The sequence below is a fragment of the Anolis carolinensis genome, chromosome 5 (assembly GCF_035594765.1).
Source record: "Anolis carolinensis isolate JA03-04 chromosome 5, rAnoCar3.1.pri, whole genome shotgun sequence".
Classification (NCBI taxonomy): domain Eukaryota; kingdom Metazoa; phylum Chordata; class Lepidosauria; order Squamata; family Dactyloidae; genus Anolis; species Anolis carolinensis.
This window is the reverse complement of record NC_085845.1, coordinates 191,000,383-191,016,480: the sequence shown is the minus strand read 5'-3', so window position 1 is coordinate 191,016,480 and position 16,098 is coordinate 191,000,383. Positions and strand designations below refer to the sequence as shown.

The following is a 16,098-nucleotide window of genomic DNA, read 5'->3' as shown; positions in this document are numbered from 1 at the left end:
GTGTGTAATATAAAGATCACTTTTGTTTAGTTCCAGTTCATTATACCCACATTTATTTAGTTTCCATTCATTTTTACTGGGTCATTTTTCTTCAATAACAGCAACAGCAATTTTATTCTTCTAATAGTTTTGCTGCCATTACTGGTTTGGGGATATTTATTTTATTTATTTTTGTCCCACCTTTCTTCCAACATAAAAACTCAAGATGGGTAGCCATGCTGATTTCAATACTCATGTGTGGTGGTTGGGCCAAGTCAAGACATTTTACTGTTAGAGGCCTCTCTTCTCTCTCTTTAGTCTAAAGGCATAGAAGTCAAGCCAGACACATTATTTCTGACACAGAGAGCACAACATCCCACAAGGGCAATGTATAAGAGGGCAAATACCTAAGGCACTCCCATATGAGGTTGAATCCTGGCATAGTCAGGTTGTTTTTACCATTGAAGTAATCTATGTGTTTTGGGGCTACTCTTTTGAGTTCTATGAGATTAACATTTTAAATGAATTCATGTTGTACTGTATATCTTTTATCTGAAATTATTGGGACCAGGAGTGTTTTGGATTTCAGATTTTTTCAGACATTTTAATACTTGTTGTTGCATATAAGTACATAATGAGACATATTGAAGACAAGACCCAAGTCTAAATACCAAATTCCTTTATGTTACATTTACACCATATACACATAGCGTGAAGGTAATTTATATAGTATTTTAAATAATTTTGTGCATGAAACAATGTTTGTTTACATTGAACAATCAGAATGCAAAGCTGTCACTATCTCAGCCCATGTGTACCGTTTTAGATTATGGAGTATTTCAGAATTCTGGATAAGGAATGCTCAACCTATATTGGAAACCCATGTTCAAATTTTAAAAAGAAATAATATTCTTTTCAAAAATAACATCCAAAATTGTAGGTTACTTTAGAAAAGAATGATATTTCTTGTAAATTGGTTGGTGGGATGTTACACATACACCCCACTAACCAATCTTAAGATATTGCTGGCTTGGGATGAATGCCACTATGAAATATTTAAAAGCTAATCTGAATTTTCCAACCAGTTCCGCTAAACACTGCCATTTGTGTGAATCTTATTCTTAGCACACCTAGGGTATTCTTCAGCTGCAATTTGGAACGTTTACTGTGAGGATATAAAACATGGCAAACTGAATTAAAACTTTCAGGGCAACCTGGAAAACTGCCTGTTAGGACAAAAATAAATCAAACAGTTTTGATTTATTCTCTATAAAATGTCCAAGTTGTTTCCTAGTTGTATGCTTGTTGTTGAAAAATAGCTCAAATACTATAAATTCCATGGCTGGGTGGCTGCAAATAGTTATTAAAGGCTTCTGACAGGTTATTAAACAGAAGTGGCAATACAGTGGGGCATTCTGGATGTTTTCTATTTTGCTCAGGTTCTGTTTGGTCTAGTCACAAAATTAAAATTTTCTCCTGATATTTGTACCAATCTTCTAACAAAGATTTTGCTCACCGTTTTGTTAAGTGCTGTTAAACTAAGCAAGAGTTCTCCTTCACCTTTAATAACTCTAAAGTTTGAGGGCTGGCCACTGAAAGTGATGAACAGCCATTGATTTAAGACACAGAAAAAATAAATATGTTCTCACTCAGTGCATTATATTATTTATCAGTGACAGCTGGAATTCAGCATGAGATTTATATATTTCTATAAGTGGACTTAATGCGTGGAAAAAGAACTGAGAAGTTTGGCAATGCCTGTATTCACCCAAGGGCTGCCATAACATTGCAATATAGTCATCCGTTGTGCAGTGGCAGCCAATGGAGTGACTGATGTGCCATGACCCTAATGTGCAATGGGCAACAGTGCATTTTGGTACTCCTGATGTGCACTCTGCAAACAACTAGGAAATGTTGGAGTGCAACAGGAATACCCAATATGCACCAGGAATGCCAGTGCACCTTATGTTGCACCTCAGGTTAGCTTCACCTTGCTATACATACCAGACTGCACACAGTTTGAAGTCTTTTGTAGTTTATTAGAAAATAGAAGATAAAAAGGTTCTTTAAAAGTGAAAGTAAAGTTCCAAAAGAACGTTGCAAAATATAGTCTTAGAGAATAGTTCCATAAATCGCAAGGAATAAACAGGGTCCCAATAGAGCATGACAAAGTCCCAAAAACATGAATACAAGAGCTGCAAGATAATCCAGGAAAACAAGAGCTTGCTTCTTGATAAAACGAAACATTGTTTTGACAAAGGTTTGTCTCTGTGATGCCCCATGGGCCTCGGAGTTGTGATTCCAGCGCCATCATGGATCATGATGATGAAAACATGGGGTTTTTGCCATCTCAGCAAGAGACGGAGCCATTCCAGATGCCTGTTGTGGATAATTCTTGCCAAGAACCCATTACAACAGACCTTGGACAGATTTTTCCCAGTGCTTCCCCCCCCCCTTTGCGAGAAGGGAATTTTATCAGGCGAGCCGTTTTCAAAGAGAACATACGAGGAGGAGCGAGAGATTAGCCGCCAGACAGGGCCTTAATTAGCTAAGTTTCTCCTGGGAATTTGCAGGGAGGTACGCATCTGGATGAAGATGTGTTTTGCTTCTCTTTCCCTTGGGAAAGGAAGCTCTGGACACCTGCTCTGCAGGAAGATTAAAGTTCTTTAAAAGTTCCCCGCACTTTGAGACCGTTGCGGAGTCAACAGATCAGCCTAAGGATTAACTTCGGTTCCAGCCTAGTGTGGACTGCGTTTAAGTCTACAACTCTCAGTTCCTTTGTGCCTTGCCTTGCCGTGTTCCGTGACCCATCTCATCGTGTTTCCCAGCCTTGCATCTTGTGTCAAGTATCCAGCCTTGTCTCCAGCTCCCTGCCTTGGACTCACGTAAATCCTCAGAAAAAACTTTGGACGTTTTTCCCCACTCTAACTGCTCGGAGTTAGAGTGTGTTTCGGTTTTGGAATTACAACTTTGAACTCTAATATAATATACTGGACAAAATATTTCTGGACTATATTTGACCTTTCCTGAAAGGTTTATTGCTGAACTATAATCTCTGCTTGTTTTTATTCTACTATAATATTTCCTTAATAAAGATATTAGATTGTTATTGGCCTCCGTGTGTTGGTTCTTAGTGCTCCGCTGCCAGGGCGTGACAGTCTCCAACACACTTCTTTAATACCCTTTGCAAAGCATGAAAACATTTCTTTGGCCTCTGACCTTCTTATTTGCTATTCTCACACTCCTTCGAACCCTGAATTCCAAATGGTCAGCTCGATCTAAAGATTCCGTTTCATCAAGGTCAGCCTGCTTGCTAGCATCAGCCTGCCTGTTATCAGACTGAGAACTGTCCTCCTTTTCTGAGTCAATTTGCACCTGGTTAGTTTCAGTATCAACATCATTCCCTGCTGTGGGAAAAACTCTCTGTTCCTCATCTTCTACAACAGGGACATTCTGAATCTGATTTTGAACCTGAATCCCAAAATCCCCAATCCCAGAATCCCCATCAGAGTCACTCTGAGGTTCCAGCTGAGTCACAACACCTTAGAAGTACCCAGTGCACCTCACAAGTGCCTGGTGCTTATGAGGACCATTTGGTGCCTCTTAGAAGCACCCAGTGCTACAAGATGTGTGCCTTCAAATCCCTATCAGTATTTCATTGCATTTCTGCAACATTGGTGAGGATTTATAAAATCAGAAAACACAAACCATGATGCAGAATCTCACCCATCTTTTACAGATCACTTTTTCTCCACAAGCTTATTGCTCTCCTATCTCATCAGGCCATCATTTTAGCTTCACAAAACCCAAGGACAAATGTAAGATATTACAGAATGGGTGATGCCTGGTTTGAAAACAGTACATGTGAAAAAGGTCTTGGAGTCTTCATTGACAACAAGTGGAACATGAGCAAACAATGTGATGCTGCGGCTAAAAAACCTAATGGAATTTTGGGCTGCATCAGAAGGAGTATAGTGTCTGGATAGAGGAAGTCATGGTACCCCTCTATTCTGCTTTGGTCAGACCACACCTGGAATATGATTTAAAAGATATATTGACAAGCTGGAATGTGTCTAGAAGAGGGTGACTGAAATGATCAAAGATCTGGAGACCATGCCATTTGAGGAGCATCTTAAAGAGCTGGGCATGTTCGGCCTACAGAGGAGACGTTTGAGGGGAGACATGATAGCTATGTATAAATATTTGAAGGTAAGTCATATGGAGGAGGGAGCAAGCTTGTTTTCTGCTGTGCTGGAGACAAGGACCCAGAGGAATGGGTTCAAAGTATAAGAGATTCCACCTGAACATTAGGAAAAACTTCCTGACTGTAAGTGCTGTTCAACAGTGGGACTTTCTGCCTAGGAGTGTTGTGGAAGCTCCTTCCTTGGAGGCTTTTACATAGAGGCTGGATGGCCATCTGTCGGGGTACATTGAATGTGCGTTTCCTGCATGGCAAGGGTGTGGACTAGATGGCCCATGCAGTCTCTTCGAACTCTACGTTTTTATGATTCCATGATTTATTTTTTAACATCTCAATTTTTATGGTTGTGGTAAAGTGTGTTCTTTTTAAAGCCTATATGAATCATAATCATTACAAATGGCTTTCCTCTTTCTGTGGCAGTTAATGGAGAACTCCTGATGTTTTCATTGAGAGTGAAACTGAACTCTATAGGAGTTAATGTTATAGAAATCTTCTTAGTAAAGCTAATGGTCATAACGGTGAAAGTATTAGAAATTTAAACATTAAAGTGCCACAGAGCACTGTGTTATATGCAGAAAAGTAATAAAAAACTGAGCCGAGTTGTCCAGTGGGGAACAATCATTTGGTGTACTATATGAAACTGGAAATAAGATGTTGAGTTTCATAAATACAAGCAATACATTCATAGTGAAATAGTGAAATATGATTTTCTTATTGCAGATTATTAGTGGTTATCAGCTGCCTCCAAGTAACCTTTCCAAGAGTAATAAGGCTGATCCTTTAGTCAAAATTGAAATCCATGGTGTTCCCGCAGACATAGCAAAACAACAGACTTCTGTTATAAAGAACAATGGTAAGTTCAGTTGAAAAGCAGTTCAATAACTCCATGCTGTGGATGTAACATATCTTGATTTCAGCAAGGCCTTTGACAAAACCCCTCATGAAATCCCCATAAAAGTTAATAAAATATGGGCTAGACAATGCTACTGCTAAGTGAATTGGCTGAACCCAAAGGATGCTCTCCAATGGCTCCACCTCATCCTGGAAGAGAAGTGACCAGTGGGGCATCATAGGGTTCTGTTCTAGACCCAGTGCTTATCATCATCTTTAGCAATGATTTGGAAGAGAGGCCAAGCTTATCGCATTTGCAGATAACACCAAATTGGGAGGGATAGCTAATATCCCAGAGGATAGGATCGGACTACAAAATGCCCTTCACAGATTAGATTGATAGACCAAAACAAACAAAATGTATTCCAAATGGCAAAATTTAAGGTACAGATATAGGAGGAGCAATACCTGGCTTGACAACAATACATGTGAAAGGGATCTAGGAGTCTTAGAATAGCACAAGCTGAACATGAGTCAACAATGTGATGACACAGTTAAAACAGTCAATGCAATGCACCAGTAGGAGTATAATGTCAAGATCAAGGGAAGTAATAATATGATTCTGTTCTGCTTTGATCAGACCTCACCTGAAATGCGGCGTCCACTTCTGGACACCACAATTACTGTGTCTAGAGAAGGGTGACCAACATAATAAAAGGTCTGGAAGTCATATCCTAGGATATATTTAGCTTGGAGAAGACCAGGTTAAGATAGATATGATAGCCATGTTGAAATATTTGAAATGATTCCATAATGATGATGGAGCCAGTTTGCTTTCTGCTAGAGACTCAGACATAATGATGGAGCAAACTATAGAAAAAGGGATTCAACAGGAAAGTTAGGGAAAACTTCATGATAATCAGAACAGTTCGACAGTGGGATATGCTGTCCCTGAATGTGATGGAGTCTCCTTCTCTGGAGCTTTTTAAGCAGAGGCTAGATGGCTTTGATAGTGTTTCCCTGCATGTCGGGATTGAATTGGATGACATTTGTGGTTTCTGCTAGTGAGTATGATTTTATAAACTCAGTGAGATACTCAACAATTGATAATCTATCACATCTATTAAAGTTGTCCCCTTATTGTATGTTCATTGTTGCATGCCTATCATACCAAGAAAGCACACAATCTGAATAGATAAATAAAACAATAAGTTGTGCTTTTCAAGTTTCTTTATATTGCTTAGAGAAGACTGTAAAATCAGTTGTCTTCATACTTCAGTGTGAGCTTACAAATTCCATAAGTTGAATATCAGTTTAAAGATATTTGCCTCTTAAAAAGTATCATTTTTCTGAATTTGCGATAAAGACTATATGTGTGAAAAAATGGGCAAAATGATTTTATGATGTATAGCTCAAAATGTGTACACAAATCTATATATTTTGAAAAAAATACATTATATTATGAACTTGATACAGATCAATCTTCTCTGCCGCAATAAGTCACAAGCCCAGTTGGAAATGACATAGAATAAATGTGACCATAGAAAACATTAAAATAAGAGCAATATTGAGTTTGATAGTTTTGTTCTTTTCTAATACTCCTAGTTAGGGGCAGAAAGATTTTTCTCTCTCAATATCTCTTAATCCTATGGTTCAATCTTTGGTATATTACTTTTCTTGTATCATCTGTTTCACCCAGAATAAATTCTAAATTCAGTTCCTGAATTGGAATATGCATATTTTGCCTCCTTGAATTCATTTGCATTTCTTTTCTATCAGTATGTATGCCTGTAATAAAAAATCTAACAATGCACCCTAAAGTAGTTGTATGATTGCAGTGAGAATCTTTCTGTGCTGTATTCTACAGAAGTTGGTAAAACTGGAGCCAAATTAATCTTGATACAAGCATGAATTTTTCAAACCCAGTGTGCATTTCCTTTGGCTAGTACTTTATCAGTACACCCAAGTGCATTTGGGCATCAGTACATTAACGTGACATTTTGGAAATACAAATGAGATCAATGGGGAGTTTCAAATGTGTTGATTCTGCTCTGGAAACTAGTTAAACAGAAGCATCACTGGAGAATCCATTATCTGAAATGTAATTTCTATGACCTTCCTTATTCCTTGAGTTCACTGAGTGAAGTTAAGGAGGAGACTCTTGAATAATCCCCATTGGAACATATGACAGTCGTAGATGAGAACTTCTTGCTGGATTACATGCACAGTGTGTTATCATACCAGAAAAGCTTCTGCAATTTTGGGGTGGCATTTTTAAAGAACAAACTTCTGGGTGGAGAAACACTCCATTAAAATGGAAGGAGGCATTTCTTTCTTTTTTTTGTTCTCGTTTAGTAATTTGGAGCATACATTTTCACAAATTTCATTCTCTCAGGCAAGAATGAGTAATTTCACATTTTGCTCTTTGCTGTGAAAAAGTCATCAAAAACTGCACAGTTGTGATTATTTTCAACTCTCACAAAGAGAGAAGAGAATCCAGCATGTTCTCCAGAAATGTAATTAATGCTGAGGCACCCTCCTTTTTTAAAATGGCTGTCAACTATAGTGAAAATTTGTGAAATGAAGTTCTGAAAAGACTGGTGAGCTTCTGTTCAGTGGTGGAAAGGGAAAATGCAAGATTCCAATTCTGTATGGTCCAGCATAGCATAATAATTCAAATGTGGAACTATGGTATAGCTTATGGTATAACATTGTAGAGTCTCTGCAGTCAACCCCTTCATCCTATGTCAGGTAACAGGAGGGGAGGGTTGAAGAAACATCTTGCTAAGTCCCAGTAGCTAGACATGAAATGATTATAGGAAGATTCCTGCCTCTATGAGAAATATGTTCCTGGCTGGAGTGTAATTATGTGAAACCACAGATCGAACACCCTTTAATTATCTGACTTCCAGTCCAATGTACGATAGAGTTGTGTTGGATGACCTAGAGAATTGCTTGGAAGTCCTAGCAAATTTCTAGAGAGAACATCACCCTCCGGAGCACAATTAAGCAAAACAGTTTCAGGGGTCTTACTAAAAGCTGCTGGAGTTCTCTGGAGGTCTCTGCAAGTGATGTAATAATTTTGTTTGGTTACAGGGACATAGCCAGATGCTTCTCTGATGGCTACTCCTTCCAATAGATAGAGAATGGCCTGGGGAGTGGGGCTGCAGTGAGTACAGGAGGTCTGGGGCAGGGGCTTGGTCACTGGAAAGAGGATGGAAATATCAACCGCTGCATGAACCAGAAAGAGACACAGGTGGACTTTTAGTTGGACTGGCATGTGCACTTGCCGCTAATAGGATGCTAGCCCAAGTGTATGTATGTTTATACCCGAAATGCTACTTGGTTACATTTAAAGCTTCCCTGAAAATATGTCAGATAAGTGTTACTCTCCTTTCTGTTTCAGCTTTAAATCCTAGATGGAATGAAACATTCACATTTAATATCCAAGTCCCAGATCTTGCCTTAATACGTTTTGTTGTAGAGGATCAGATGGTAATAACTTCCAATGACTTCCTTGGCCAGTTTACTTTACCACTTCTGAGCATGAATAAAGGTAAGAGCAACACTGCAGCAACCATGTACAATAGGAGTTAGCCACTGTAGGAACTGCCTAGATCTGCTCCCATGACTGCTGTTGAAAAAACAGAGAAGGTGGATGGCAGATTATAATCTGTAACAACGAAGTTTGGTCTCTGATGCTATATGAATAGAGAACTTGCCCTTCCACTCCTCCTTCATGTCTTTTCATACCCCCCTCCTGAAAATATTCATTACTATTCCGCTTTGGCATTTGCACACTCTTAACTTTCAGTGACAACATAGTACCTGTTACTGGAAAAGCAAAAGTTGACTTGGAATACATTCCTGATCTTCCTTATCTTCTTCATTCCCAAGAGCTTTTCAAACAAACACAAGATTTAGCCAGAGTGCACAATTATAGCAATTCAATACTGCCATGGCTTCATCCTTTGCGATCCTGGGATTTATAGTTGGGTGAGATGCTTAATATTCTCTCTGCTAGAGCGTTCACTCCATCTTAAACTACCAACCTGGATCTTTCTAGCAGGTAAATCTAAGTACCTCACCAAATCCCAAGATTTCAAAGGAAGGAACCACAGCAATTAGATATAATTGTGCATGGTGACTACAACCACAAATTCTAGAGATCCATGTTTCTGAAAATCTGTTGTGAATCCGGAATGAAGTAAGCACCTCTCAGGGGCTGTTTATGCCTAGGCCTAAAATTGCTAGCTCATGGTCAAAGAAAAAGCAGACAAAAGACAGAATCAAGGTAGCACACAATGGTTAAATCTGTTTTAGTCTTGAATTCCCTGAATTCATGGCCATTGGACAAACTGGTTGGGATTCCTGGGAATTAAAGTGCAAACACTCCAAGGGCCAAAGTTTGGGAACCATTGACTAGTTCCTTACATGTGCTATGCAATAACATTATTTCCGTAATGTTTCTGCAAATCCTTCATATTGAAGGCATGGGTTGTAGGTGACTTTTTTGGAGCAGATAGAGTCATAAGTCCTGCTTATGTTACAAATATGCTTCCATACAATCAGTACTCAGTGTCTGTTTATTTGCAAATGCATTAGCTGATTCCCACTGTTAAGCGTAATGCTTTCCTTCGATCTCTTTGCAGTTTAGATCATCTAATTATGTACACTAATGTAAATAAGTGCCCGGATGGTATCCCCACTGGTATCTCGACAGGAATGAAATATGAAATAGGCATGCAGGAAATTCTAAAAAACCACAAGTTTTCAATAAAATATACAGGAGGAAACTAATTGCAGTAGGACACATGGTCTGGGAGACAATTTGGCTATGCATTTAACTTTGCATTCAACTGTATGAACAGTGCATGAAAGATGCCTCCAACTCTTTTAAGAGTAATGAGGGAACATGCACATTCATGTGTATGCACATTCAACTGGGTATCAATAGGGAGCCTACAGGAATTTTATGATCTATGTTTGGCTTTGTGCAGCAATTCAGTAGGATCACGATGAAGGGAACTGTGAGACTAGGATCCTGATCTTTTTTTCCTTCAACTGAATGATTTTGTGCAGTAATTCAGTTGAATGCTAATGGGAGGCTGTGATATTAGGGTTCATGCATCATGATAATGTAATCAAAAGACTTATATTTAGATGTGTTTTCAATATGACCACATGCAACCCATCAATATAACCGCATATATCTTTGGTTCATTTACACTGCAGAATTATAGTTGTATGATTCCACCTTCACTGTCATGGATATATCATATAGGACTTGCAGTTTAGAGATGGACTCTTAGAATTCTTTGTCCAAGGGCTTTAGTGTCTCACCAAAGTATAAATCTTAGGATTTCACAGAATGAAGTCATGGCAACAAAACTGGAATATAACACTGTAACCATGTAGCATGAAAGGACCCTATAATTCCACAGAATAAATGCACACATAATATGGGATTTGTTAAGAACTACTGACAAACACATCTGTATTTCAGTGCATAATGTCAGACTTCTGTGCCCCAAATATTCATTCATAAAAATGTGTTAGATGTCCTCTAAAGTAGCTACTATTCCATTTCAGTCATTCACAACCTTTGATCCCTCTTCAGCTCTCTGAATCACTGACCACCTTGGTTGAAGTTCTGGTAGATGAAGTCCAAAACATTTTCAGGACAAATAATTGAGGACCTCTGCTAAATATATTTCTATTTGGATCAAACTTAAAAGGAAGTTTTGAGTGACAGCCATCATTCCAGATCTTGAAATGGACCACATACTGAAGGCACATGATAAAGCAAACAGACTATATGTTTAATGATCTGCTGTAGAATTTTGTCTGGTATTGATGTCAAGTTAATTGTGTGAAGCTAATTATCTGGGGCCTCCTTTCCCCCTTTCTGAAGACGGGTCCAACATTTGCCCTCCTCCAGACTGCTGAGATCTATCCTATTCTTCAGGCATTTTCAGACTATCAATGTTCCTGAGATTGCATCTGCAACTTTCCTAAGAATGCAATTCATTTAGCCCTGGAGATTTGAATTCATCCAGAGTAGATAGATACTCCCTTTCTATCTCATTACTATTCTAGGCTGCGGTCCTCTGTTCTGAGCAGGTTGAGCTGTGTTTTTCTTTGGAGAGAACACTGAGATGAAGAGGATGTTAGACAATTCTGCCTTTTCCTCAGCCCCTATTAATAGCCTTTCACCATATTCTCCATGCAGCAGTCCTACTGTTTACTGTTTTTCCTCTTGCTCTGAGCATATGTTCAGGTATTGCCTTTGCACACAGAGAGCTACAGCTCTGTTGCAATGAATGCTCATTTGGAGTTCAATGGAGGGCTGGCAGAGTTCTGGATCAAGCTAAATCATAGCCTGGGAAAGTTCCTTTTTTGGATTATCATTCCAAGAATCCCCCAATCAGTAGGCAAAAACTTCCAGAAGTTGTAGTCCCTAAAAGTAGCATTGCCCTGGGCTGAATGTTATCTAGATATCATCATAGCACCCTGAACCTACCTAATCTTGTCTGCTTTGAAAGCTAAGTAGGTTTGGACAGGGTTAGTACTTGGACGTAAAATACATATTTGGGGAGAGATGGCAAATAATTTTGCCTGAAATCTGGAGAGGCACTGCCAAGCACATTTGACAATATTGGGAAGCAAGGGCTGACAACAGTGGAACTCTTATGCTACATTTAACACTGTAGGATCCTGGCCAGTTGGACTCAATGGACAAGATCCTACATTGTTGAGTGTAGTATTGCAATCCCACATGCAGAGCTGTCCTCTGGCTCACCTGTAATAGCCTCCAGAACCCACTATTTTGTTTCCAGCCATGACCATTCTATTGCAAAGGGGATTGGAAAAGCATCTAGCCATGATCCTGGAGACATCTTCCCCCAATATTTGTAGGAATCCTCCTAAGGCAGTGGTTCTCAACCTGTGGATCCCCAGGTGTTTTGGCCTACAACTCCGAGAAATCCCAGCCAGTTTACCGACTGTTAGGATTTCTGGGAGTTGAAGGCCAAAACATCTGGGGACCCACAGGTTGAGAACCACTGTCCTAAGGTCTCAACCAGTGATGACATTGGCTTGCATCAATCTATGGGAACATAGCCAGACCCTTCTCTTTTCCCTTTTCACTCTTCAACAGTAATGGAATGGCCATGAGGACAGGCTTTCACAATAAGATAATGAGTTCTGGGGGTCTTTTTGATGTTGCAGAGATAAGAAAAGAATGGAACCTCTACAAAGACCAAAATAACCCCTTTATCCAACTATTTGTGGCCATAATCCAAGCATCCAGAAAAGTAATCTTTCCTATGTTCCTATAACAAATACCTTGATTGCTCAGAGGAATTAAAATAGCCGAACAACTAGATTATATGAAAGCAGCACTTTATCAAATAAGAATTATTTTGGGAGACTTCAGGAACTTATGTGAAAGAAGTCACTCAAATTGTGAATGTTTTTGCACGTAGCAATAAATGTACAAAGGCATAAAACTCAGTTTATAAAATATTAGTATGAGTTTAATATTACATACAAACACAATAAAATATCCATAGAATTTATTAAGTTGTTTTTCACACTGCATGAACCATTATGAAATATTTAGGCTGAAATGAGATGGGAAAGCCTGTGTGCTGTCATACTACATCTGAAAATATTATTGCAGAAGAGAAAGGTCCCTATTCATCAATATCTGTACGGACGCAAATAAAAAACACGTTTAAATTTACCAGTAGGATATTCTCAGTCCAACTAAATGGCAGGCAAGCATGATTTTCCAGAAGGACTAAATCAAATTAATCTCCCCTCTGTTTGTCAAAGCACAGAAAGAAACAAACAGTTTCTCCTTCTTATGGATGTCTAAATCAAATCCTGCTTCTATTATCTCCAATCTACTGTCTTTCATATCAATAGATCAGTGGATCTGTTCTTTACTGCAGTTTGAACTTTAGTAGAGACATTCAAGTTGCCAAACTATATCCCCAAAGCAGATGTAGCACCGTGTAAAGTTTGGATTAAAACCCAGAATGGATTCACTGGTCCACTGAGATGAAAGCCATCAGCTGCTATAGAATGCAAACTGCTGTAAAGGGATTAGGCTCACACAAAAAGCCTTAAGCAAGAGCAAACTGTTGCAATCTCTTCTACTTGTATTATCCTCATTAATAACTTTTACCATCTTGACTGTATTCTGATGTTGTCTGGCCACATGAGTTCTGGTTTACAGCTAGGAAATGGTTGAAGGTATGATTTTGCTGAAGCAGCACATTTTCCTTCTTATTGTTCTGTTCTCTATGTCTCTGCAAAAACTTCTGTACCCCAGTCAATCATCTAGGACACCAGGGATAATTGTTCCTGTTAGGAAACAATGTATAGTAGTATTCTGTTGAATTGTGGGGTTTCTCATTTGCAGATCTACCAGCTCTCTCTGGCTAAGAATTCTAAATACCTATCCTTGAACTACAAATCAATAAGATGGAGCAGTCAAGATATTTTGAAATCATTTTGCAATAATTGTGCAGTTTGAAAGGACTCCTAGAAACCTAATATGGGAACCAGTTTGGTATAGTAGTTTGAGTTTTGGACTGACTCTGAAGACCAGGGTTCAGTTCTGGGTTACTTTAGGTGAGTCACACACTCTCAGCCCCAGAAAATCCCATGAAAGTTTCATATTAGGGCAATGACTTCAAGACACACAATAACAGCAAATATTTAAGAACCATACTATCATACTGAAAACATCCATGAAGCTACTGGCAGAGTAGTCATTCAAAATGAGCATATTGTGTGTACCCACATGCCTCAGAGTTTGGAAAAGTTATTACAGTAGAGTCTCACTTATCCAACGTTCTGGATTATCCAATGCATTTTTGTAGTCAATGTTTTCAATACATCGTGATATTTTGGTGCTACATTTGTAAATACAGTAATTACTACATAGCATTACTGCATTTTGAACTACTTTTTCTGTCAAATTTGTTGTATAACATGATGCTTTGGTGCTTAGTTTGTAAAATCATAACCTAATTTGATGTTTAATAGGCTTTTCCTTAATCCCTCCTTATTATCCAACATATTCGCTTTTCCAACATTCTACCGGCCTGTTTATGTTGGATAAGTGAGACTCTACTGTATTTGAATTACATATATTTAATTTCCCCAGTCAATCTGACCAGTGGTCAGACTGGCAGGGAGATTCTAGAAACTATAACCACCCCAAAATAATTTTTAAAGTTTTGATTTATTTTTAAAAGCTGAAATCACACAGAAACATATAAAAATTAAAGGACAAGCCATGGTGTGTGTGTATAAAATATTTGATTTAGAACAGAGAACTGGTGAATGGGTTATGGGTTTGGACCTTCCTTCACCTCTCTGCTCCTTGCTTCCAAGTAAAGTACACTTCTCATTTACAGACTCTTCCATGCAATTATGCACAGGATTTAGTTGGGCCCTTTAAAGTCATCTCATTCTGCTTTTATGAGAATGAATCATTTTTCTGTTCCACAATTTGTAATAGGTGTTCTGAACACCACAGCTTTTTAATGCATAAGGAATACCTCCACAGCTAATCTAAATTAGAATCACCACTCTGTTCTAAAGGCGCTTTGTGAAGATTGTCAACTTAGTGTCCCTTTGCATCCCTGACTTTTTGTTCAGAGAATTGAAATGAGCTAAGCATTGTCAGAGCAATTTCCTCTGCTTTGCTTTTATTCTTGCTAGTCTCACTTGATCTGTCTGTCCTTCTCAGTTTGTTGGAATTTTTGCAGACTAACTTCTGTTCATCAGCACAGTTTGGATGCACATTATCTATGGCCACAGCATGGAAAATCTTGTCCCCCGTGCTCTTTGGCTGCTGTCCAAACCGGGATGAGAAGATTGAGAAGTGTAGTCCAAAAAACCCCTAAGATTCATTTTCTAGGCAATGCTTATGGAATATAGTGAGCTCCAGTCTATTGGCTAGAGTAGACCTATTTATTGTTGAATTGTGAGTTAAAACAGAGTTAAACTCCTCTAGTCCATTGGGTGTGCCCAGGCTGGGAACTAACATGGTGTAGCGTTTGAGTGCTGGACGAAGACTCTAGGAGACCAGGGTTGGAATTCCTCCAAACCATTGGATGACTTTGGGATTCACATTCTCTCAGCCTTAGACATGAGGGAATGGCAAATTTCTTTGAAGAAATCTTGCCAAGAAAAACCCAAAGAGAGGGCTGTCCTAGAGTCAAATTCAATTTGAAGGCACAATAGCAACCTTCGCTATGGACTAGAACTCTCTAATAGAGAATGTTAACGAACACATCAAATTAAGAGGCTAGAGTCATGAGACAAAGCGGTATCACATTGCTGTCAATTCTATAGATACTACAAATCCAGTTTGTTGTCTGGACCAAAGATTGGCTACAAATCTGCAAATTGCTTCAGAAATAAATGCCGGGTAGAGCTTTAAAAATGTGGGTTTTTTGGGACTATAGTGTAGTCACACTAACTGGTGTGTGTGGCCACACTAACTGGGGAATTCTGGGTGTTATACTCCCCAAAATGTACCTTTTCAATGCTCCAGTCCAGCTCCACCTAGCCCAGGTTTCTTCTGTTAGTACTGTTACATTCAATTCATTTCTTTTCCTGTTTCTAGGTTATCGCCATGTTCCACTTGTCTCCAAACTTGGGGTCTCCCTCAAACCCGCCTCCCTCTTTGTGTATTCCTGGTACATTGAACAGTAAGATCGCTGCCGCTCCCCCAGCTGCATGTACCAATAAAGCAAACATCATCAAAACAGAAGAGCGACTGAAGTTTTTCCTCCCAGAAGATGCAAAATGTTTGCCATTGTTTCACAAAAGTTAATGGGATTGTCTGCCTGAGTTATTTAATTGCATTTGGGTCCCAATATGGTGCAATAGTTTGAGTTTTGGATTAGGACTCTGGGAGACCAGGGTTTGAACCCCAATTTAGTCACACTTCCTCAGCCTCAAAGAAGGACAATGGCAAACTGTTCTGAACCAATCCAGCCAAGTAAGCACAGGGTTGCTATAAGTTGGAATTGATTTGAACACATACAATAAGAACAATA

General features: G+C 38.9%; 1 protein-coding gene across 2 annotated transcripts in view; it reads left to right on the top strand.

Annotated features, from left to right (window-relative positions):
- LOC100558870 (1-phosphatidylinositol 4,5-bisphosphate phosphodiesterase zeta-1) overlaps positions 1-15,809 on the top strand; it is a 50,047-nt gene extending 34,238 nt beyond the window's left edge. Inside the window, exons 11-13 of one of the 2 annotated variants that reach the window (XM_008110374.2) lie at positions 4,901-5,033; positions 8,418-8,567; positions 15,663-15,809. In XM_008110374.2, coding sequence (XP_008108581.1) covers positions 4,901-5,033; positions 8,418-8,567; positions 15,663-15,751 — 372 coding nt within the window. In that variant the 3' untranslated portion in view covers positions 15,752-15,809. Of the gene's footprint in view, positions 1-4,002; positions 4,036-4,900; positions 5,034-8,417; positions 8,568-15,662 lie in introns of those variants that run through there. The other variant, XM_062983142.1, reaches the window with a different exon arrangement.
- The last annotated feature ends 289 nt before the right edge of the window (positions 15,810-16,098 follow it).